The 26,084-nt window shown below is 28.8% G+C and overlaps 1 protein-coding gene across 1 annotated transcript in view; it reads left to right on the forward strand.

Moving 5' to 3' along the window:
- Nucleotides 1-26,084, forward strand: part of LOC107442001 (inactive tyrosine-protein kinase transmembrane receptor ROR1) — a 232,347-nt gene that overhangs the window by 129,360 nt on the left and 76,903 nt on the right. Inside the window, exon 5 of the mRNA XM_071185519.1 lies at nucleotides 20,461-20,533. Within this exon, the coding sequence (XP_071041620.1) occupies nucleotides 20,461-20,533 (73 nt within the window). The remainder of the gene's footprint in view (nucleotides 1-20,460; nucleotides 20,534-26,084) is intronic.

The following is a 26,084-nucleotide window of genomic DNA, read 5'->3' on the forward strand; positions in this document are numbered from 1 at the left end:
TGCAGACATTTTAGACTGTTACATTTGATTTTTAAAAGTTTTTTCTTATCCTTTTGTTAAGAGTACATCAAATGCGATTTAAACATATTTATATCAATAAATGTTTATACGAGGCTAATTCAAAAAGTAAAGATATTGTACGCTTACGTGGAAAAATATTTTATTAAGTATTTTAGAAACATTTCTTTCTACCTTGAATCTTAAGCTTCATACTCGTGGTTGTTTGGCGCTTCTACATTGGTTCTAGTTTGAGTTCCGCATGTTTTTATTAAAATGTCAGTCCAGAAATTCACTTTATCATACATCCTTAATAATATACACAAACAATTACCTCCACTTATAGAAACGTTATTTTCCAAAATATATTCATCAGAGATTAGTGGTGAGCACCTCCTGCAAGAAGGAAGGCCTCAGCACGGATCAATTTAGTAGTCCGATATAACGAAGTTAACTGCGCAGTAGATGAAAAATAAGAAAGATGTCATTACGTTCGGGGTACTAAACTGCGCAGTGGTTGAAAATCCGAAATATGTCATCACGTTTGAACTACTAAAGGATATTTATGTTAACCCGTGCTGAGGCTTGCTCTTTTCTAGAAGGTGTTGCTGGTAAACCCTATGTTTCTTGTAAACATTCTACTCCTGCTTCGTTTAAGTTTGAATTGGTTTTCTCATATAAAATATCCCTCAATCAAACTATATTTGTCATAGATATGCCAAACAACTATGAAAAAGAAGTTAAAAGATCAAGGTGAAATATTACCTCACCAAGCAATGTATTTTATTATTCCGTAGTAAGTACTTTAAATTAGATATGTATTTTTGGTTGGTCATAAAAATTTACCTATAAATATTAAAATAATAATTCCTGTCCAGTCGGTATGAAGTAGAGTAATGGACATCCATAGCCCGGATAGGTATTCGACTCTCTGTGTTAAATGCTGCTGTTATAGTGTTACATTCAACAGTCTAATAGTATCTATCTCTAAAGAGTTAAAGTTCGCGCCTTGTTGGGTAGTGGGGAGCGTGATGCGCAGACCGGGTGATTACTGCTCCCAAATCAAAATTATGGTATTGTATTGTAATGCTCGAGCGCATCGAGACTGTTTTCGAATAAACTATAGGGAAGAATCCTAGATCGTCCCCAATAGCCCATCAGAATAGTGCGTCAAATCAAACATTCCAAAAAAAATTCGACTTCAACATGTGATAAACTAGGGAGATTTGTTTATATTGAAGATTGCGATTTCAATTAACAATTTCGATAACTTTGAAATCCCAAAACTCCAACTTTGAAATTCCAAAAAAAATTAAACTGTAACATGTGATAAACTAGAGAGATGTGTTTATATTGAAGATTGCGATTTCAATTAGCAATTTTGATAATTTTGAAATCCCAAAACTGTGCGTAATTAATAATGAATAAGCATGATTAATTCAAAAAACGATCCATTTTTGGTGGATAAGTCTTTCTTAAACTATGAATAAACTACTTGTAGATATGCGAAATGTTATTTCATTCATTCAAAGTGATTTGAATACAATTTGTGTAGATATTTATAGATCTATCCATTATTTTTTAGGTAAAAACAAAATGTTTAAAATGTCATAAAAGATAGTTTTTTTAAAGATCAATTAAAAGTAACCAAATAATAAAGTGAAAAAAAGAATTATTCGACTGATCACCAGATTTCAAATAAAAGCAGTGAAAAAACTATTACAAGTTTATTTTCTCCCTTTTTTCAGATATAAACAAACCCTGTTTCCTTGGATAAGCGTTTTCTTCCTTCCGTTTTCTACATTTTACTTTTTCTCTAAACAATAAGAGAAAAGTTCGTAGCTTTTATCATCTTTTTTTTTGGCAACGCCTCAAAAGACTAGGGAAAATGAAATGTATCGATGCGGAATTAGAACGCGTAGGGAAAAAGATATCCTCTCGTTTTCCCTACTTGCCTATTTCGTACAACGAAATTGCAGTAACGATTCATGTTGGTTGAGGAAATTTATATCCATCTGTACTAAATTATTAGAATATTTATATCTGGTATCAAATATCCCGGCTATGCCATCAAGAATATTTGAGTCAGTCTATAAAAATGAAAGCGATCCACTATTCTTGTTTGCATAAAAGGAGCAAAACCCATCTAATAAGCCATATATGCTCGAGGCAATGCATAAAAGAAAGAAATTTCCTGGCTCTCTGGAGTGCTTTTTGTTCTCTTCATAGCGCTTTTTTTTGTGTAAAATGCTCGCCAGAGTAAGCCTTATGTAAATATGATTTCCGCTCCTTACCTATCTAGTTCGTTATTTTACGGAAAAGAAAACTGCCCGTTTAAAGAAAACATGCAGTTTTAAAAAGAAGAAGTTAACTGCCACTTGTGTGCTCTTAGAAAAAACTTTTTTGACCTCATTAAAGAATATTTTCGAATGTAAACTTCTAATAAGACTGTTAGTAAAGGAATAGGTTTTATACACGTTCTATTACTTGACATCCTCATTAAATCGTAGTTGAAAAGATTTCGAAACGTTCTTTAATCGTTTCTTTTTTCAAAATTTTCGTTTTTTTTTCTTCTTTACATAACTGTTTTAATGTCTTGTAAATAGGTTTTTCAATTTAAAGTTTTATTCTCTCTACTATTGATGTTAAACTATGCGTGTTTAGTTATGAAAATTTCTTTAATTTAGTGGTTGTGAAAGAAGATTTTTTTTAGTAACTTGCTTATAACTGAATGAATGAATAAAATTATTCTTATGCCTCCGTGGTTGCATTTATTAAACTTTAATTTGTATGATTTGTGTTTTATGAAAACTCTATTTATGTTAAGATGCTTTCATTTAAAAGGAATTCACAAATAGTTTATTTCAGTTGAATATTTTATTAGAAATAAAAAATATATTTATTTAGAATTTTAAAAAAAATGAAATAAAATATATTAATTCTAAATAGAAGTTACTAATTTTTAATTTAATTTTTGCGTTTAAATCAATTTTTAAATTTTTGGGATATGAATTTTCGTCTAATTCTAAGCATATATTCCTTTAAGGAACCAGACAAAAATCTACTTAGTATTTTATTGTTAAGATCGCATTTTTATTTCAAGTCAATTCCATTCCATAAGTCAATTCCATTTAAATTCCATTCAAAATTCCATGGCAATTCCTTTTAAAATTCAATATTGAAATGTTACATATTTTGAACAAAGTCTTGTTTTTTTTTATTTTCTAAAATAATTATTTACGCTGATTTAAAAATTTGGTGTTACAAGATAAATAAACTTGTAAAACTAGTTTCCTCATAACAAACATTTTTGTGGTACATTTTCTACTTTTGTAATTCAAGTTATATGAAGTTGCAAATCAATTATATTATTTTGAATTTTCAATTCAATTTATATTATTAGTAAAAAAATAAAATAAAATAACTATTCATTACAAAGAAAATATTCGATTGATAATGTATAAATTGCATAAAACAATCAACCAAGACATAAAACAATTTCAACCAAGTTAAAAAATGATCAAAGAAACGACATTCTGGTTTTTTCTCCGTAAAAGTATAGTTTGTGATCTATTTCATACATTTTTTTTAAACATTATTTTCGTCAAGGTTTATAAATTATATATTAATATGGTGATTACGCAGCATCTTACACAAAGAGGATGAAACATTTTGTGGTAATAGTATACTTAATTGCAACTATTGCAATAACTGCATTCGAGCCACCATTTCATTCTCTCATATAGCTTTCAGCGATGTTTAAAATAAATCGAAAGATTAATAACATATTTCTGCTATAAACTTTCTAATATTGTAAGATCTTTAAGTTCTATAAACTTTCTAATATTGCAAGATTTTTTTAAATTAAGTAAACGTTACCAAGTAAGCTGTTATTTTTGGAAATAAATGAATTTCATTGAACTCTAATTCAAGGCAACGTGTTGTATTTCAACAAAGAGATATAGGTGTCCTAGCAGTTAAAATTTTAAAAAAATCTTCTAATTATTATTCACCCATGCCATGAAACTTTTTTCTGAATTTATTATAGAGATTTTTTTAATTTATGGGTTCAAATATTTTGTGAATTAATGTCAATTAAATTTTAATTATTAAATATTATAAATATTTTTAGTTTAAATTGGAAAAATTGATCTTACAATTGAAGTTATAGACTCTTAAACTGACACAAGAAATTAAATAAGGGTTAAGCTAGAATATCCACAATTTATTGAAAAATATTAGCATTTCTTTAAATTTGTTTTAAAAGTATACTATATATAAAATTGGACAGAAACTGGAAACGCATTTAGTTTTAAAATAACTTTTTTCCTAAACAAATAAATGTTTTCTACAGATTTTCTTACTTTCATTATACCAAAAAATTCCACCAACTTCTATCGGATTCTGATATTTACACAACTTCAAGATTCTTCCAACCTTTTTTCAAGCAAACAACTATAAACTTCTGCCTACAAAATGTACGAAGAGAGTACGATCTAGCGAAGAATGTCTCAAACGCCTCAGAGGACTTAAAGCTTCGACAATCTCATGTTATACCTGCATTGCATTAGCATCTGAAAACACACGCGGAAATTCAGAATTCAGATTGCATTTTAAAGTGTACTTATCAGGCCGCGTTCAGCTATCTCTACACTAAACCTTCGTTTAGTGAAAGAAAAAGCAGAATCCCAATGCAAAAATCAATTCATTCTGTCGCTTGGAATGTTCCAAGACGTGTATGCAGACGAAAGATCGACCCTTGTTCAGGCAAATAACAGANAAGTCTTGTTTTTTTTTTATTTTCTAAAATAATAATTTACGTTGACTTAAAAATTTGGTGTTACAGGGTAAATAAATTTACAAATCTAGTTTCCTCATTACAAACTTTTTTGTGATATATTTTCTGCTTCTGTAATTCAGGTTATATCAAGCTTCAACTCAATTATATTATTTTGAATTTCTCAATTACATTACAACTCAATTTATATTATTGGTAAAAAATTAAAATAAAATAACTATTCATTACAAAGAAAATATTCGATTGATAATGTATAAATTGCATAAAACAATCTACTTTAATTGTATAATACGCTCTAAATTGTTCTTATGCTCAGCCTATTGCGAAAAATACAATGTAAAAGTAGCATATCAGTTCCTTCTTTATTTTTGGAGTAAATTAACGCAAAATAATACGTTGTCTCTAATTTAAATTTTTATTTTATTTTATTAAATTTTTATTTTATTAAGTTTTTATTTTATTTTATTTTATTAAAAATTCAATTATTTATTAAACATATCCAAATATAATAATTATAATACAAATGACGTTTTTTCTTCTTTTTTAAAAAAGAAAATTAACACTCAATAAGTGCCGACTTTTAATCTAATTAAAACAAGAAAAATGTATTTTCTATTATTATGTACAAGAAATAAGAAAAAAAATTATTTCATTAACTTTTAAATTGGGAGTAATATAAATAATAATTTTAAGTAATATTATTAATATTTATAAAATAATTCTATATTTTTTGTCAGAAATGAATTATATTTAGAATGAACATACATAAAATGGTAGTTTGACTAACTATTTTAGTTTAAATAATTTTGTACATTTATTGTCTTTTTAATCGAATATATAACACTCATAAATTGTATATCATTATTTATTTAAACTTCAACAATGACAATAATTGACTTTGTTTCTGTAAGGAAAAAAAAATTCGTAACTTCGAATTAAAAGAAATTTGACAAAAAAATAATTGTTTCATGATAATATTGATGAAAATTTTCTGGAAGCGAAATCTTTTTCCATGCCTGTAGTAATTAGCAACCGGTATTGTTATGCCCAAGGTTTACCATAATCTCTGCTTTTAACACATGTTTTAAATCCGTTTTGAATATAAATATAAAGGGGCTGGGATAATTGATAAAGCGTTGTGCCTATGTCCAAGGGGTCGTGAGTTTCATCCCCGTCGGCTGAAGACTCCCTGTGAGCGAAATTGTGACTGGTGCACGCTTAATCTGTCAGGATCACAAAGTCCTCCATGTTCCCATGACAAATCAATACCTTCGGGGGGTACTGGATTGGAGATTAATCGTGTTCTGGTACAGGTCAGAATTACGATCTGTGGATGGATGGACGTATTCACCCTGTAAAACGAGCTGAGATGTATGTATTTGACCGAAGTTTAATTTTTGGCCATTGATAATGCTTTAAAAAACAAGAAGAAACGCACCCTTCTTGCCTTAAGGAAATACGACAATAACATATAAATTTTAAGAAATCCTTGAGTTTGAAAAAGAGAAAGAAAAAAGATATCAAAATCTTAAGAATTATTATCAAGTTCAATCTAGGCGAGACGAAATTAAAAGCATTAGAACTAGGTTTCAATCAAGTTCAGTTTTAGAAAATGATATAAGAATTCGGACTTTCTGTCCGTAAAAGTATAGTTTGTGATCTATTTCATGTAAGTTTCTTTCACTTTATTTTTGTTAAGGTTTATAAATTATATATTAATATGGTGATTATGCATACACAGAGAGGATGAAAAATTTTGTAGTAATCGTACACTTATTGCAACTATTGCAATAACTGCATTCGAGCCACCATTTCATTCTTTCATATAGCTTTCAGCGATGTTTAAAATAAATCGAAAGATGAATAACATATTTCTGCTATAAACTTTCTAAGATTGTAAGATTTTTAAGATCTATAATCTTTCTAATATAGTAAGATTTTTTTTAAAATTAAGTAAACGTTACCAAGTAAGTTGGAATGTTATTTTTGGATATAAATGAATTCCATTAAACACTAATTCAAAGCAACGTGTAGTATTTCGATAAATTGTGAATTATTATTGATTAAATTTTAATTATTAAATATTCTAAATATTTTAGTTTAAATTAGAAAAATTGGTTCTACAGTTGAAGTCATAGACTCTTAAACTGACACTGAAAATTAAATTAGGGTGTTAAGTTAGAATTTCCACAATTTATTGAAAAATATAAGCATTTCGTTAAATTTGCTTTAAAAGTATACTATATATAAAATTGGACAGAAACTGGAAACACATTTAGTTTTAAAATAACCTTTTTCCTAAACAAATAAATGTTTCAGATTTTTTTTACTTTCATTATCCCAAAAAATTCCACCAACTTCTATCGGATTCTGATATTTACACAACTTCAAGATTCTTCCAACCTTTTTTCAAGCAAACAACTATAAACTTCTGCCTACAAAATGTACGAAGAGAGTACGATCTAGCGAAGAATGTCTCAAACGCCTCAGAGGACTTAAAGCTTCGACAATCTTATGTTATACCTGCATTGCATTAGCATCTGAAAACACACGCGGAAATTCAGAATTCAGATTGCATTTTAAAGTGTACTTATCAGGCCGCGTTCAGCTATCTCTACACTAAACCTTCGTTTAGTGAAAGAAAAAGCAGAATCCCAATGCAAAAATCAATTCATTCTGTCGCTTGGAATGTTCCAAGACGTGTATGCAGACGAAAGATCGACCCTTGTTCAGGCAAATAACAGACATTCCAGCAGATCTTGATCCCACGTCACAACCAAGAAGAAAAGCAATTTAAGCTACTATTACCAAGCATTAACGGCAATTGGAACCACCTAAGAACAAAAATGGTGTAACTTTATGGAATAAATGGAAATTTATGCTGCGTGTTAGATCTAGAGTTGTTAAAGATAAATCATAAATGAATATTATGTTCTCTGAGAATCTGAAAGTTTTCAGAAAGGAATGACTTGCTTTGTGTTTGGGTCCTTCCTTTGTCACAAATTGACAGTTATAATTTTTTAAAAAATGGCTATACCTTGTTACAAATACGTGAAAAATAATTCATGCATGGCTAAATTTAGTATGTAACCTTAGAAACCATGCATATGTATTTGTAGTTAATAAATAAATTATTTAAATAGTACTATGATTAAAAAGAGAAAACATTAAGGAAATTGAAAAAAAATAGAGAAAGAAATTGCAAAGATGCATCCATTGTAATGTGGAGGTAACGGGTTCGAATCCAGCCGCGTCCCAAGATATATGTTTGTGATGTCTCTCTTTATCATGTGCTAATTGTATTTCGAGTTAACATGCAACAAGATCTTTATAGCGAGCACACAAGCTTGTATATGTATGCGAATAATATGTAATATGTAGTGAATAATATGTAATGAATAGTATGTAAATAATAATAAATATGTATGCGAATAAAAATATATAAATAAATAGAAGCATCCAGGGTTTCAAAGGCGAATAGCACTTGTTCGAGACCTTCACGGTAGAACAGTTATACGAGGACCAATACAGCACGACCTCGGTTCATTTGCAAACAGATAAAGGCAATCACTCTCTAATTCAGTGAGCAAATAAGCCTTCATGTGTGTGTGCAACAATAAATAAATATAAATGAATGAATACTTCTAGAGTTATGAAGGGATTCAAACTCACTACCTCTACGCGTCCATTTCAGGATAATGGGACAGCTCTGATGCGTAACAGTTAAACTACTGATTTAGTTTAGCCTTGTTTAGACATTTATACATTTAAAAAGGCACACTTTTTATAGTTTTAAAAGGTTGGCAGATATAAAAAAAATCCCCTTAGACATCTTAGATAGAAAAAAAAAACAATTTACGTACAAAAAACTAAATTAGTAATTGTTTACTAAATAAAATAGAGGTTTTCAAGCTGAGCATTTTTGCGTCATTTCACTAGCACTGTTAAAACTATATTAGCATTGCTAAAATTGAAAACTCTTGGTTAAAAGTGCCAAATTTAATCACATTTATAACCAAACAAAATAATAAAAACAACATAAAATAAAAAAGTTATATTTGGTAAAGTAATCATTAAAGCCCGGATTTTGATGACCTAAAAAATCTCAATTAATGCCCTTAAAAAGTGCAAAAAATGCCCTTACAAACTGCAAAAAATGCCCTTAAAATGAAAAAAATGCCTTATGACATGACTTAAATAGAAGTAAAAATAATGAACTAAAACAATGTTTTACTCTTTAAAATTATTATGAGTCGTTTCAAAAAATATAAAGCAATGCAATACTTGTTCTACGTTCATTAAAGTTTGAAAATATGTTTTATATCCTAAAATAGCAACAAAAAAAAGGAAAATATGTTGACTCCAAAACATTTTCATTTTGTATAGAAACTTAAATGAATATAACAACTTCCATCTCATAATATTACTAAATATCAGAATTACAGTGGATTATTAAATTTTTTTTTTAATATTTTGAAATGTAAACGAGCGTCTCTTGTCTGAAAGCAAATTTTTATACCAGGAGAAGCTTCTTTCAACGTCTACTGATGTTATTGGTGCGTACTTGAAAAGGACGGTCACACTTACTGACAATTCTTCTTCAATTTGAAAAGATGTTGCTTCACCTTTTAATATCCTAGAGACTTTCTTCATTGTTTGAAAGTCAGTGTAATAATAAAAAATTATAAAAAGTAGTAAAAATTAGAGAAAATTAGCAAAAAATTTAAAAAATGCTTTAAAATGCAAAATACGCCCCAAAATTTAAAGAAAATGCCCAATAAATCTTAAAAAATGCTCTAAAGGACAAAAAGTGTCCAAAAATGCAAAAAATGCAAAAAAATGCAAATGTCATCAAAATCCGGGCCTTAGTAATCATTATCAAAGCACTTCGGCAAAAATTATCGAGCTTTTTGGTTTATCCATAAAACCAGAAATACAGTAAATTTTACTATATTCTCGTAGTTTAGACTTAAACATTTTTTCTCAGTGCAGAAGTTGGTACTTATTATTTTCGTACTTTCAATTATGTCAATTTTATTTCTAAAAAAATTTAAACTTTGTCTTCAGAAAAACATTAAAAAAAACTCAGCCTGACTCAGTTTTTTTCTATTTTGAAACAGAAGAAAAGTTTCAGTTAGAAGACAAAACAAATTAGCCTTTCTCCAATTTTCTACAAAACCACAGACTCAAGCAGTGAAAACCCAAAGCAATTTGTACAGCAACAAAAACTAATTAAGTTTGCATCAAGACTCAGCTATAGGCTAATATCGTTATTGGCGTGTCGGCTCAGAAAACTATTTCAAAGGTAGAGAAAGTAATGAAGTATTTTTTTTCTATTCTGGGCAGCGTCTTTTGTGGATGTTCCTTTACAGGAAATGAAAATAACAATGGATTATTGGATTACATAAATTAAATTTTCTTTGCTCTCCACTCTAATGAAGCGCGAATGTATGGGCTGAGTGTCAAAACGAATTCGTTTCAGTTTGATTTGCATGCTTCTCTATTCATTTGTGCTCGTTGAAATAATTCCGCAGCTGAAATTGTTCGGAAGTGGCATGTTTAATGGCAAAACGCAATTGCATGCTTTAATTTAGAGTGATGGTTTTTGAGTAAATGTAATAATTAATTTTATCCATCATTTAGAGAATTTAATGGCGTTGAAAATGTTTATAAAATGTTTTTATAGTTTAGAGAATTTGTGAACTCCTTAAAACGTCTCTTTATTTAAAAAATACGCCCTACAATTGTCTACAAATGCTGTTTGGGTCTAAATTTGAACATAATGCAATGTTTTTATATTTATGATTCAGTAATTTTGTCCTTACTTAGAACAACATTGCATTGAGAAAAAATCATGATCAAGACTACCAGAATATGGTAATATTTACTGCATTTCTGCCTCTATCCTATCGGAGCATTGAAACGCTCGGCATTTTTTACGGAAGCGCTTTGGTAATAATTTTAGTAAAATCAACAATAAAATATGGTTTTGGTAATATGTGATAAAGTTTGGAAAATGTGGTAAAATTTGGCAATTTTACCATGATTTTAGATCGTAGCGTAAAAACGGCATAAAAACAGCATGGTTAGATTTATTTCTCATTTTTTGTATTTTTTACTGAAGATGTGGTTATAAGCAAGATAATTTCGAATACCGAAATTTCGGGTTAACCGTCACCATATGAATGAAAAAATGACCATATGAATGGTTTTAATACCGTATATTTTAGTTTTTAGTACCAGAATAAAAGTTTTTGAGAAATGTCATTAATATTCAGAACGGTAATTTTGCCCGAATGTTTTTTTCTGTGTTAAAAAAACTAATACTAATGGATTACGTATTTAATTATTTCAACACTAAAAATAACATTAAAAGTCATTTATGAATACAAACTTAATCCATTTTAAGGCAATCATATGTGTTCTATCTAGTTTAATATCAGTTCTTAGTATTTTTTTATATATCTTATATTTCCTCACATAAGTTTTTAATAGTTTTTATTCTTAAATGTGAATTTAAAACTATTGTAATATGGAAAAAATAAAGTAAATAAAAATATATTTATTTTAAATGCACCGAAATGTTTTTTTTGTTTTACCTATTTTCAATCTATTGAATTGCTTTTATAGTAATAAATATTTTAAACCTTGCTGTAAATCTCTTCATAGTTTCCTAGTTCCTAGTTTTTCTAAAGATTCTTCTTTGCTTTAAGTGTATAAAAGCACAAAATAAACTATCAAATCATGTTGAATTTTTAAACATCATGAAATATAAACTCTGTATTAAAAATCTATTTTATTTTATTTTGATATTGTTTACGAAATATAGTAATGCAATACTATTATTTACTTACAAATTTTGAATTATCGCAAAAATTCATATTAATTATTTTTTACGAACTTTTTATTTAAATATATCTATTTGTCACTATTTTCGGGTGTCCAAAAGATTTTTCATACTATAGATTTGAAACAGTTGAATAGTATATAATAATGAATGATACAGTTATAATAAAAGCCCTTTCTGAGCCCTTAAAGTACAAAAAAGTTTTCCTACATTGAAATTTATAGATGGATTATTGCTAGATTTTAATATTTTTTCCAAATATGTTGTAAATTAGTAATTTTTTCAATTAACAGTTTTCATTTTTAAAAATTCAGCATTACAGCTCACATAATCAGTCACTAAGGTTTATCTATAATATAGTTAAATATCTTTTAAAAATTATTGCAAATATCATCCTTACAATTAAACTTATATTTTTAAAGGCAAAGCTTAGTAATAAAGAAACAAATAAATTAACTAATTATTAGAGGTAAAATGTGTGGTTACTGAAATTTCATTTTTTTAAATATAAAGAGTAATGAATCTTTATATAGCATGTATTATGAATCTTCTCTGATAGCATTACATTTATTAGATATAGCAATTTAAATTTTGATATCGATAAACTTATTGATCGTAATTTTAAGATCAGTATATCTTTTATAGTTCTGGATATTTTTAGTGGTATTCATGATGTGAGTTCATGGAATATATCATGCTAAAAGTTAATGAAATTTTTGCACTAGCTTTCTAACTTGAATAAATTTTTATAAGATCCAATTAGACAATCTCAATTTCAATTGACAACTTTCCATCATTTGACTCATACAAGTCTTTTAAAAATACTTGCTTTTTTTTCCTTAGAAACTACCTACTGAAGTTTGCTATTATCTACATATAAATGTTCTACAAATTTATGTCTTATTATGCAATATGCAAGAAACTAACATAAATCACCATTCTTATTCCGTATAAATAAATATGTTTTTAAGTAGATCATACGGAAGTTAGTTAATTTGATGTCGATTTAACGAATTAATACTTCATTGCTAACTATTACGTAATAATCTGCCAATGTATTTCTAAGACAGTAAACAATCAGTTTAAAAAATTATTTCGTTGATATTATAGTTTAATGTGGATGTTTTAATAATTTAACTGTATCGCAAATAAAAATAAATAATTGAATGAGTTTATATATTCTTTTTGTTTACATATCATTAATTTTACTTAGCGTTTCGAGTGCCATATTGGATAAAATGATTAGTTTTATATTTCTACTTCACAAAAGAAGGTAAAATTTAAAGTCAGACTACAGTGTAAAAAATAGTTCCTCAAAATTAAATAAAAATGCGTCCAATAGCTCCAAAGCAAATAATAGTCGAATTTGAGATCCTCATGCATTCAAAATTTAAACATTATACGCTCATTGTGCAAAAGCATACGCTCATTGTGCATTGTATAGTCCTAAAACTGATGTGAGGGATGCTCTAAACACCACAGTTGTACAACCCAGTCCAGGAAGAGCTAGGAATCTTTGTATATTCCATTCGCTTAAAAAATTTCAAGATATATCAAAATAAGTAACAAGTGTTATTAAAATTGTTTTTCCCCTGTCTAAGCTATTGGAAACATATTTTCCAAATTGCAACCCTTTGTGCCATTGAAATTAGAAATTAATATACCATGATGAGCTATTGTCCAGGGTTACTTGTTGTCCAACCCAGTCCAGAGAGAGAGGGAGAGTTAGGAATCTTTGTTCATTCCGTTCGCTTAAAAAGTTTTTAGGATATACCGAAATAAGTAATAAATGAAATTAAAGCTGCTTTTCTCTTGACTAAACGTTTGGAACTATGTTTTCCAAATTGCAGCCCTTTGTACCATTGAAAATAGAAATTAATAGTCCATGATGTGCCGTTGTAGCGGCGACTATATAAAGTATACTCCTGTCGGCTGTCAACTAACATCTTTCATACACATTTCACACTCCACATCATCACTTTTGGGACTGAGTTTTTCTCAAAAATAAGTATTTGTTGTTTCAATTTTGAAAAAAAGGGGCTTTCAAATTTGAATATTATTTTGTTTCAGAGCTTTTTTGACACATTTTTTTCTCAATTTTGAGAAACCCTCAGCAGTGAAGATAGTTTATAATAGAAACTGAACCATACAAATAAAAACGAACTGTCTGTCTGCATTTAACTAATTTGATTGTCTGCATTACTAAATTTGAAATATAATTTATATTTTGAATCATAAATTTTTAAGATTGATAAACTAGTAATTCAGATACTGTTTATACAATTTTTTAAAAATAATTTTAGTCGTAAAGTATTTTATTGATTATATAAAAAATATCCAGATAAAGTAATTACTTCATGTGAAATTGAGACATCAAATTAAAATGTTTCGTTAATTATTAAGGATTTGATGTTACAGTAAATCATTATTCCATTCCAATATTTTTCTTACATTTTATTTATTTTTAAAGCTTATAGATTGTGCATTAGAAACATTTTTAAATAAGTGCCTTAAGGTTGTTTAAATTTAAATTTTATTTCGATCACTTACCTACGCTACGAACTTCTGTAAAAAATACATTTAATCCACTTTTAATGTTTCAGATGATATTTAATTAGTTCGTGAAATATTGTACTTAATTGCAGAAATTAAGTGCTAGTGCATAAAATATCGCGCTAAAAGCATCCATAACTTTTGAATGCAGCAATTAAAGCGGTAACAAATTTCAGCTTTGTTTTTAAACAGGAGTAAATGAATAAAATTTATTAAATCATTTAAAGCTTTAACAGAAATAAAGTCTGTAAATTAAAAGTGACTTTTTTTGAAAGTATCTAAATAACTAATGGGGTTACCAGCTCAACTGGTAAATTGATTTACACGCATTCGACTTGTTTAATTGTTATGCGAATTACGGCAACTTTAAAGTAAAAAGAAGATGATTTAATTAAAATAGAAAATTAAAACAGAAAACTAAAACAGAAGAAATTTAAAGACAAACTTTAAATATGTCTACAAAAAATTAAAATTAAAATCTTTTTAAAACTTGCGCTTAAGAAAATCATAAGTTTCAAAGCAGAATTTAATAAAAAGTAATAAGAAATCCATTTTCTTGCTTCTTTAATTATGAAAAATAGTCTAATAATTAAAAAAAATATGTTAGATAGTCGGAATTATATTTGTACTAAGATATAAAATCCAAAGAAAAGTAGTTTGAAAAGAAGATTTTTTTCATTCATGTTTAAAATTTATCAATAATTGATTTTGTAAATTATAGAAAATTCAGTGATAAATAACTATTTCTCTTACATCTAAATAATTGCAAATAAGCGCTAATTTGACAATTTATAGTTTGAAAGTAAGCTATGTTTGGAAAATTTTGCATTAAAGGCAAAAAAAGACACCGATGTTTCATTCTGTATTACATAACCATAAATTATTAAAATGCTAAATTTAATATTTTTTACTTATTTTGACCTAAATTAATACAAAATAATGAAAAAGTGTGAAAATATGTTTAATAAAAATTCTGCGTCAAAGGGTAAAATAAATAATTTATTTTATTACTATATAAAAGTTCTAAATGCTAACAAAAAATATATTTAATACATTCTCTACTTCCTTAGTTAAAATATAACCCATAAAGTTGTTCAAATCTCAGAGCAATTTAATTTCACTTACTTTAAATAGAATTTAGAATCCTATGCGAATGGAATATATAAAGCTTCCTAACTATAACTGGGCTGTACAGTGCGCAAAATAAAAAACGGAACACCCTGAATAATTTTTGATCTAATGTTGGGATTTTCACGTTCTAGGAATCAATCTTAAAGGTTCGAGGGGTTGACTTCAAATATGCTAAATAATTACATAATTTTAAACAAAGAAATTTTACGTGACGAAATTTGAAATTGGTCGAATAGTTCTTGAGAAATCGAATTTTAAAAATACGGCTTCTTTAAAATTTAGTTTCTCGGGAACTCTTCGACCGATGACGCTCAAATTTTGAATTTCGCCATGTAAAAGTATATTCTTTAAAATGATCTAAAAAAATTTCATACCTTACAATTCAAAATATTTTAGAAAATTATTAAACAAAATAATAAATATTTACAGAGTTATACTTTTCAAGGAATAATTTTTATAAAAACGAATTCTATAATTGTGCGCAAAATTTCTTCTATTAGCTTAGAAAGTTTTCCAGATATGGTGAAATGCATAAAAAATAAAAATAAATTTAAGTGGTCTAAACTTTGGAAAGCTCTCTTAAACAAACTATCGGGACCATATTCAGAGAAAGTACGTTTTGTGTCTAATTTTGCTACTTAAAATATCGTCGGCACTAATTAATTAGCATGTCTAAGATCACTCCCTCGAATCATTAAGTTCTGAAACGTGAGGATCCGATCAATAGACCAAAAGTTATTCAGGGTGGTTCATTTTGTTTTGCACACTCTACAACTGTGCAGGTGTGGCTGGGTGGCACAGTTAGTTTGTCGTCGGCCTTCTGAGCCCAAGTCTGCGGGTTCGATCCCCGGCCGAGACACCAGATTTTCGCGATGCAGAAAATCCTCAGCGTCCATGTCATATGATTACGTGGCATGTAAAAGATCCCTGGATTGCCTTATTGGCTCTTGACATTTCCGGCAAAATTTAATTCCTAGTGCACTTTAGCATCCAAATAGAGTCTCGGTGCTGCCATCTAGTGTGGCAGAAACTAGACGTCCACATTAACATGACTAACGGTATCTCATCCATTGTGGTGGTCCTGAAAGAGTGGATATACCACCTCTGGAGAACGCACTAGGTCTGCTTATCGGCAAGACCGATTGTGCAGCTCATTGGAAATAAAAAAACGACTGTGGAGGTTATAACATTCTATTAAGAACCATGAGATCATTGGTTCAAATCTTGCCGGCAGCTAACAAACATCTCTCTGACACATTTCTCTGTTCACATCAATTTTAAGTCCATGCATTTTTCTCCAAAATGAGCATATGCAGTTTTAATTTTGACCTAAATTAATACAAATTAATAAAAACAGTATGAAAAATAAATTTAATAAAAAATCCGCTCCGAAAGTATACGCATTATTTCTTTCTGAACAAATTATTATAAATATGCATAATACAGTAACTATTTTTCTACTTCATTAGATTTGCCATTAATTCTAATGAAACTTGTTTGCATCCCTTACAAAAGGGCATCATCATCTTTTATAAGCACTTGGATCTTCGAAAACCCCAAAGGTGCTACCGGGGGCAAAAATATTTAGTAATAATGAGGGAAAGGTGCTATTGATTTTGCAATCTTCGTTCGCGACATGAAAGAGTGGCGTGTAATGGATTGAGAGTGATGAGGAGAAAACTCTGAAGATTCGAAAACTATCTATGGGGGGAGACCCTCGAAAGTATGGTGATTAAATGCGCGATTTCTATTGTAAGCCTGAATAACACTTTGACGATGAAGAAAATTTTCCCTTAAAGAATTCTTTAAGCTTTTATGATAATTGATTCTTTTTATTTTTTTGGTGATTTTTTTGAAAAACCAACTTTCAATCTATGGTAAATACGGAAGGTGTTATAATTTTTCTTTCTAAAATACTTAAGAGGACGCCATATCACGGGAGAAACATTCCATCGCAAATTGTCTTTCACCTCCATAAGTAATTTAAAATTTAAAGTCTGAAAAAAGTGAGTTTTAGGGAATCCAGAATTAGCCATGAAGTTTTTTTTTTTTTTTGTCGTANTAGGCAGAGGGGGTGCGATTGTTCTTGTTTTTCAGTGGCGCCATCTATGGCCAAGAATTCGACTTCTGCCACACCATTCACACAACCACTAACCCGTTTATAGGGAGGGTCACATTCACACACACAAAGGAGAAAGGACATAGAACACAGATAGAGAGAAAGAAACATCCATGCCTTGCCCGGGATTCGAACCCAGAACCTTTCTGATGCAAGAACAGTTCCCAGCCCCCTACGCAGGCCGGTCGGCTATCCATGAAGTTTCAAATGCTGAAAAGAAATTTCAAAAATATCAAAATGAAAACAAATTATGAGAGGATAACTTATGATTACATATTAGGGAAATTTTCTAATAATGTATTTGCATTTTGCTATTTTAAATTTTTTTTCCAGCAATTAGGTACTTACTTGGGTACGACAATCACTGATACACAGACACCTGACCTATGACCTCTGTGCCAGCTGATCGCTTGTAAACGTATAGTCGAACTAAGTTTTTCCACATAATTTAAAATGTCAATTAACGTGTAGTTAACTAAATACGACACCGTATCGCCAGAATTGGCCAGAAATGTAATCGATTACATTTTTTGATTACAGTAATCAATTACTTGTAATCATGATTACAATTTTCAAAAATTTTGATTACAGCTGTAATCATGATTACAATATTGATTACAGTAATCAATTATTTGTAATCTTGATTACAGCTGTAATCAAAGTTTTGATTACAACTGTAATCATGATTCCAAGTAATTGCGATTACAAGTAATCACAACAAAAACGATTACGGTTAATTATGATTACAAGAAATCAAAATATATGATTACATGTAATTATGCTTTTTTTGTGGGTGTCTGGTAATTTTGATGCATTATTAGTTTGTTTATGTTCAATACAGCTTCGTGCCTATCTTTGTGTTAAGTAACAAATATATAATAAAGGAACTGAAATTTTTTGAAGTAGTATAGAATGTGTCACTACTAAGAATTGATACTTAATGGGTTTGACTTACTCGAAATTGAATGAAAAGAAAAATTGCTAACGTAAGCAAATGTCACATTTCAACAACCAATCGGGATCGAAATGCCCTCCCTACGTCACTTGCAGGTTTCCCGTTGGAACTTCATGGTTTACTATAAGTTTGCCTGAACTCTGTTTTTCTATATTTCAAATTTTAAGCTAGTTATCGAAGTAAAACAGAATTTGAGATGAAAATTTTCTCCCGAATATAACGTCCTTTAAAATTTATTTATGAAAATGTACTAACTAAATTCTATATTAAAAAAATGAACATGTGTGTAATGAATAAAGAATATTAAAATGAATTAAAATTTTGTAAAATTTGAAAAGTTTTATTAATAATTTTATAATTAGATTTAAGCAATGAAATACTCTATTAAATATGTTGTGTAATATTTTTCCGAATATGATGTTGACTAACCCAAAAAATAGTGTGAAGGAACACTTTATTCTAGGTTAATACCAAATCGAGTGTTTATATACGTTTTAAAGTGTGTAATTTAAATCTAAACACTTATATTAGAGTTATCTAACACCAAATTTTCAATCATTCACTCAAAATGGGAAATATTTTCCTTTCCGAAGTAAACCGATATATAAGCGCATTTTTTTTTATCGCCAGAAGTTAATACTTGTACTATACTTAATACTTGTTAGCGATTAGATGTGATTTGATTGAATGATTTGTTGTTCGGCATTATAATAAGTATGTGTGTTTTTTATTGTGTATTAGGAACAATACTTTATTTCGAACTGTAAAGTGATATTAGCTTGTATAATTGTTATCAATTTCCGTTCTGCTAAACCTCTTTCGAGTTCGTCTTTATGTTATCAAACTAATTTTATTTTGATAGTAGGTGTACATATTATTCTAAATAATTGATTCTTACTTTATATTTTATTTTAATAATACATTTTCTAACTCTTCTGTGTATCTTGTTTTACTGTAATTATGAATTTTAGTGCTGCTGAATGCAAAAAAAGGTGGCGACTACTTTACAACAAGCAGTGTAATAGATGTTGTAGAGCACTTAATAAAACAGTAAGTGGAACACCACTTTGGTGTAAAGTAGTAGCCACCATTTTTGGTGTTCAGCCACACGAAAATTTTTCATAGTGTACAGCCTAATACTCAGTTTAGTGATGTTGGTTTTTAAAAAGATTTTCACTAATTCTTTAACACTGTATTTCAATCAAGTAAACTTTTAGAGATTTGCCATACGTATTTTCACAGTTCCGCAGAAAATAGCTTGGTATCATGTTTGGATTTTTTTAACTGATTTCGATTACTGTATTTATAATATCAAGAAGCAGACACTTTTTTCTTATGTAGAACAACAAATTTTACATATTTTGTAATTTAAGCAGGGTGGCATTCCAAAATTAAAGGAAGATCACGTAGAAAAATATTGTGGTAAAATTACCGTACTGTATAATGAGATTTCTGATAAAAAAAAGAAACATAATTTTGGTTGGAAAAAAAACTAAAATATACGGTATTCAAACCATTTGGTAAACTTTTAGTTCAAATGGTAACGGTTTACCGAAAATTCTGATTTTCAAAATTATAGTTCTAACTACCACATATTTAGAAAAAATAGAAAACTGAAAAGTAAATTTACCCGAAAAAATGGTTTTTATATCATGCTTTAAGGTATGATGTAAAAATTACCGATCTTCTTGGTATTTCCACATAGACGAAAACATGGTAAATTTTACTTTATTTAGATAGTTTTGGCCTTAATTTTTTCTCAGTGTAGAAAAACTATTTGCATAATACAATTCAGAACAGTATATTTAAATTCAGTTTCAAATTTCAGAGAGCAAACTCATAAGAAGAAAATATAAGCGTGTCTTATTATATACGAGTAAAAATGCTCTACAAAACCAATGATAAAATTTTCAAAGGTGTTAATATTGTGAATTAGTTTATTTATGTGTTTGTTTTGCTTGCAATTAGAAATAGAACTTTTAAGGATTCATGTTATAAGAAGTCAGCGTAAAAATTTCTTTCAACAAATTCTTGATTTTAAAAGAAATACTGTTTTACAGGTCGCATGCATTCTCCTTCCATAATACCGAATTTTCCTCCTCCATTTCCACATTTTCCAGCTTTAGGAGGCCGGTAAGTACTTTCTTATGAATTATTTGTTTCTTCTCTTTCATTTTTATTTCATGCTTATTACAAATTTTTTTAAATATTATAACAGTTTAAAATTAATTTATAAAATAAGTTTTTAAATCGCAGAATAATTAATGAGTAATAGTTTTCGCAATTTATTATTTCTTTTGAGGAATTTAAAAAGGAATTGCTTAAAGCTTACCAAAACTCCTAACAAGCTTAAAAATTTTCTCGATGATGTTGAGCAACAACATGCAGTCTCACGAAATTAATTAATACTGGCAAAAGTATAAAGCTACTAATAAGCCAATGCTTATCATTCTGGGGAAATTTTAATATATACTTTCTATAAAAAAAAATTACAGAAATCTGTTATTTTCCAAAATTTTCTGGACATTTTTAGCCCTTGAGTATTACCACAGAATTCCCATGGTCTAGAAAGTTTTTTTTTAAATGATAGCAAAGGTGAGACAAATCTAGCATTCAATAAATAATCCATTATTTATTTGAATGTGCGAGTTTAAAGGTCAGTTTAAGTTAGTTCAGTTTAACTCTGAGTCACTTAGAGTTAGAAAAAATTAATACAAAATTTAAAATAAAGGCGAATTTAACATTTTACAGATTTAGAGAGCGTACTTAAAATTCGAACTCGATGATATTATGAAACTGGCTACATTTTTTGCTAAACATTGTTCTTTCGGTTTAGTTTTTGGCAAAATTTATGTATTAAAAAATATTTACAAAAATAATATGAATATGAAATAACGCATGCACTAAATTTAAACCAGAATTTTGCACTTTGTAAATTTCTTTTGACTATTAATTGGATTTAAACTGAAATGCACAATTTAAAATTAATTTATATATTATTTTATAATTTTGAAATGATAGGGAAAAAATATTATGTGGAAAAATTTCAATTCGTAAAGGCCGCAGTTACAGAACTAACGCGTCACATTTGGCCTTCATGCCTTCTATACTGTAAAAATTGTCATGTAATATTTCTTCGAATTTGATGTTGAATAACCCTAAAAAATATGCAATGGAAGAAATGTCTTTTTCAATTTTACACCATACCAGACAATTTAAAGGGGAATAAAAGGTCTAGGCACCTAAATACAAAGAATTTACACCAAAATCACGCACCTTTACTCCGTTCGTTAAATATTTTCGGTTCCTAAAAAACTCCGATATTGCACGCTTTGGATATCGTCTGTAATAGTTTAGAATCGATGACGAGTTGGCGAGTGTCTGTGGTTTTTTGAAATGTTGCTTTTCATCTACGGAAACTAAAGCTCGTCGATAAAATATGTATATACGTTTTTAGTTGTGTAATTAGAATATTCATGTTTTAATTTTTAAATATCTGTTCAGTGTATTAAATAATTTTATATCGAAAACAATCTATTCGCTTCTCTTTTAAGCCCTATTCCAATTCGTTTTAATATTCTTTCCGTTATACACGTATGTTAGATTTAAAAAACAATTCTATTTGAAGAATTTGTGCAAGCATGCTACCTAAATTGCATGCATGCTACCTTGCTTTATATTGTCTCTTAAAATAACTTTACTAATTCTTATGCGTATCATACCTTACTGTAATTATAAATATTGAATAAAAAACATGGTGAAGGACTGTAAAAAGTTCCAGATCAAACTAAGGTTAAAAGAACCGGCACTCAGGATGCTGATACTTTTTATCGTTACACGTTACGTTAGCATGTTATGGGACAAAAAAATATCTGATAAACTGTAATTTTTATAGTAATAAATACCATAAATAACTGAAACACTCATAAATATTACTATAAAAATTTTACTGTAAAAATGGATTTTACGGTAAAACGGATTTTACAGATGATAGCCTAAAGTGCCGGTACTATATACCGTAGTTTGATCCGGAATTTTATTACAGAGCTGATACTTTACACACAAGTAGTGCAAAAGACTATTCTAGGTGTTTAACTATAGCAGGATCTATTTTTGGTTTTTGGTGTCCAGATACATGAAATTTTTTTACAATGCAAAGCAATAAGGTGCTTTTTGTGCTAAATTTTAAAACTATTTTTACCATGCTTTAAGTAAAATGATTCAGCAAAGTTTTTTTTATCGTTAAGCGTTAGGTGACCGAAATGATTATTAACATAAAGTTTAAATTGGTTATTTATGTTTTTCTCTTATTTAACGGACCAAGTTTGAGGAAGATCAGTAATGTAGTGTTTAAAATTTATTTCAAATTCAAAATGGCATTCTTTGATGCAATGCACTGTACGATATCTTAAGCGGAGAATAATACTCAAGGCGTTCACTAAGCGAAGAACTAACCGCTTCTCTTTATGAACCCATAAATAATAAACACTTGAAACTCAAACAATTGTTTGCACAGAGTCCTCGTCGAATTACTCATTTACCATTACTCGTCGAATTACCATTTACTCAATTTTCCATATCCAAATAAATCACTTACTAAAACATTCGTGACAAAAGCATTGATAAAAACCGCAAAATATCTACACCATTCCTTTCTTCCGGAAAGAAGAAAAAATTCTGGCTATATCCATGGCTCAACAAGCACTATTGGCTGTGAAATATATTCCAAACAACTATGACAAATGCGTCGTTGCAACACGATGCGGAACTAATGGGCGAAGAGACGAAAAAAAAGTACATCTCTAAACATAAAAAAGAGCAAAAACTCTTATCCATCATATCTTCCACACAATAGAGATGCTACTGTGACAACTAAGAAATGTGACGAAACGTAATCTGTCTCTTTATCCACCGCGTCTTCATCTTTCTTCTTTCTTAGAACTAACTGCATCATTTTTCATCCATATGAGAAAAACCATCGTCATTTAAAAGTTGTTCTTTTTTATCCGCTATTGCTACAATGTGGAATTTTCTTTTAAAAAAATAGAAGTTGAAATATCAAGCATTTAAAGATATATACCATTTTGATAACAAATATTTGAAAAAAGGTTTCTCATTTGTTATTTTCATATATATTGTATTCGTGAACTTATGTTAATTCATCTGATCATTTTGAGTTGTTATTTCATAGATAAAATAATTAAAATACCGAAACCAAGAAGGATTAGATTTCATTGTACGAAGAGTCTTCAAATAAAGTCTTGCTTGTTGATTTATGAATATTGGATGATATTGATTGTAGTAGACATTTGTGTTCCAGTAACGCAAATTATTTTGTTACGAATATAAAAATTACTTTTATAATCTTAAAATGTATGTAAAATAAAATTCTGAGTTTCCATCTAATCCATCAATTTTCTATAAATATATTTATTTTGCCGGAAATTTCCTCGCGATTATTAATTAAAATACTGAAGGCAGAGAAATAAAATTGTTCTTTCAAAAATAATCATTTTCAAACAATTTCTCCCTTAGCTAAAAGAAGAAAAAAAAATTAATAAAACAAGTGTCTCGTTCACCGTCAACTTCTACAATTACTAACCCTCCTTTTCCTTAAAATTTCTCTCTCGACAACGACCAAAATTGTCAAAAATTTTTGTCACCTTCTCTTCCCAACACTATCGATCAAACAAAGAGAGAGACTACATGACATCTTTCACCCCAGCATAATCCTCTAGCATCGCTTCGAGAAAAAGCTAACAAGCAATCATCTCAACTTCTTCCCTACTTTTCCAACCATCCGCATCTTCCAGGAGGAAGAAGAAAAAAAAAAAAGAAGAGCAAGAAAACAGAAGGATGCCCAAGATGAGATTCAATATGACATCATTGATAAATTACCCGTAACGCTGTTGTCATCGCATTCCCTTCATCTTGTCCAGAGATTAAGGCCAGGGACAGTTTGTAGATTTCGACCAACATGTGTTTTTGTTGGTGGCTGTTGAAGGCACCTGCAGCTTTAGAAAGCAGAAGATGGAAATGGATTTTCTGCTTTTTTTTACTCTTGGGGAGAAAGGGTGGTTCTTTGTTTAGCCACCTTGTTATGCTCCGATTGGTGGGTGGGGAATTCTCACCAATGTTCTTTGTTTGGAATTTTTAACATCTCATTCATACTCTTCTGGATGCTATTCTTTTACTTTATTCTTTGTAGAGTGTTCTTTTGGGAATGATGCATATTACATTAAGCTTGTTTTTTTTCAGCCATATAAATCTGCTTGTATATAATAAATTATGAATGATAAAGGATGAATTAAGATTAAGACATCTTTAGTCTCCAAGGCACTCTTGTGTTGATTTCACGACCATAATTTTTACCTCCGTTGTTTTGCAAAACGATTTTAAGGTTGGAAATAATATTCTGTTTACCATGTCGTCCACCATTAAAGCTTTCATAAAATGCTGCAGTAATTTATCAAAGTAACATTTATTTTTCATTAAGTAGTATACATGTTACCATGTAAGACGGAAATCTGCAGAAAGTCGAGTTTCATCGGGGAATTCCGAAATCACTTTGGAAAATGCCTGAAATATTTGCTATGTCTGATTTGATATTAATGTATTCATTGATATTTTAATACTTATTCTGTATTTTAATATTCGATTAGGATAGATAAAGAAAAACATCATCGTTGAGAATACCGCTCAGTGTAACTTAACCTTATAAAATCATCAGTGTAGATAATACCGGAACGTGCTACTTATATAAGTATTCTTATTCGTAAACATGATTTTATTTTTAAATAGGCTTGCCTGGTTTACTACTTTTTTGTTTGTTTTTTTTTAAAAAACTACCTACCGATATAAAAAAAACTGCATGGAATAGATTTATAAAGGTATCAATTGCTGACAAATTGCATGATACAATATCGTTACGGAAAAATAAATTTAATTCAAACATAAGATTTTAGAAATAAAGTTTAATATAACTTGTTTTCCTAGTCTTTATAATGTTCTGTTATAATATTTTAATAAGGCTCTTTTTACGATCTACACATTGAAAGCTTTCATAAAACGCTACTGTTATTTCTTAAAGTAATAAAAAAAAATTATTAACTAGTGCATGGGTCGCCAAACTTTTTTGATCATCGACCCCTATATAATTTTTCGAAATCTCCTTCGACCCCTATAAAAGTAGTTTTCTGTTAATTAAAGTAAAACTCTATTAGATACTGTGTCTGTGCATTTATTTTATGATTTTAAACATTTATTAAAGTAATAGTACATTGTGTAACAATAGTTTTATGAAAAATATATTAATGTTGAAATTTTTACCTTAATTCTTACCTTAATATTTATTAAATAATAAGTAATTATAAATAAGTAGAAATAATAAATAAAGTAATTACGCATTTATTGCTTCTTAATCAATGAGATGGGTGTGTCTGGAGATATTATTTTTTTTAATTTGATCTGTGTAGTTTAATTTAATTTCTTACAAAATTGTTATTCATAAGAACAGTTAAAGACACACATCAGATATAAATAATATTTTCGAACATTTTGCAATTTTCGTAAAAAAATACGAAGTGTGCTATAGTTTTGTCGCGGGCTGTACTAATTCATATTATGAATGCTTGCCTTCTTTTTTACATGTATTGATAATTAAAATTGATATCTAAGCTAAACG

The sequence above is a fragment of the Parasteatoda tepidariorum genome, chromosome 1, assembly GCF_043381705.1.
Source record: "Parasteatoda tepidariorum isolate YZ-2023 chromosome 1, CAS_Ptep_4.0, whole genome shotgun sequence".
In the NCBI taxonomy this organism is placed as follows: domain Eukaryota; kingdom Metazoa; phylum Arthropoda; class Arachnida; order Araneae; family Theridiidae; genus Parasteatoda; species Parasteatoda tepidariorum.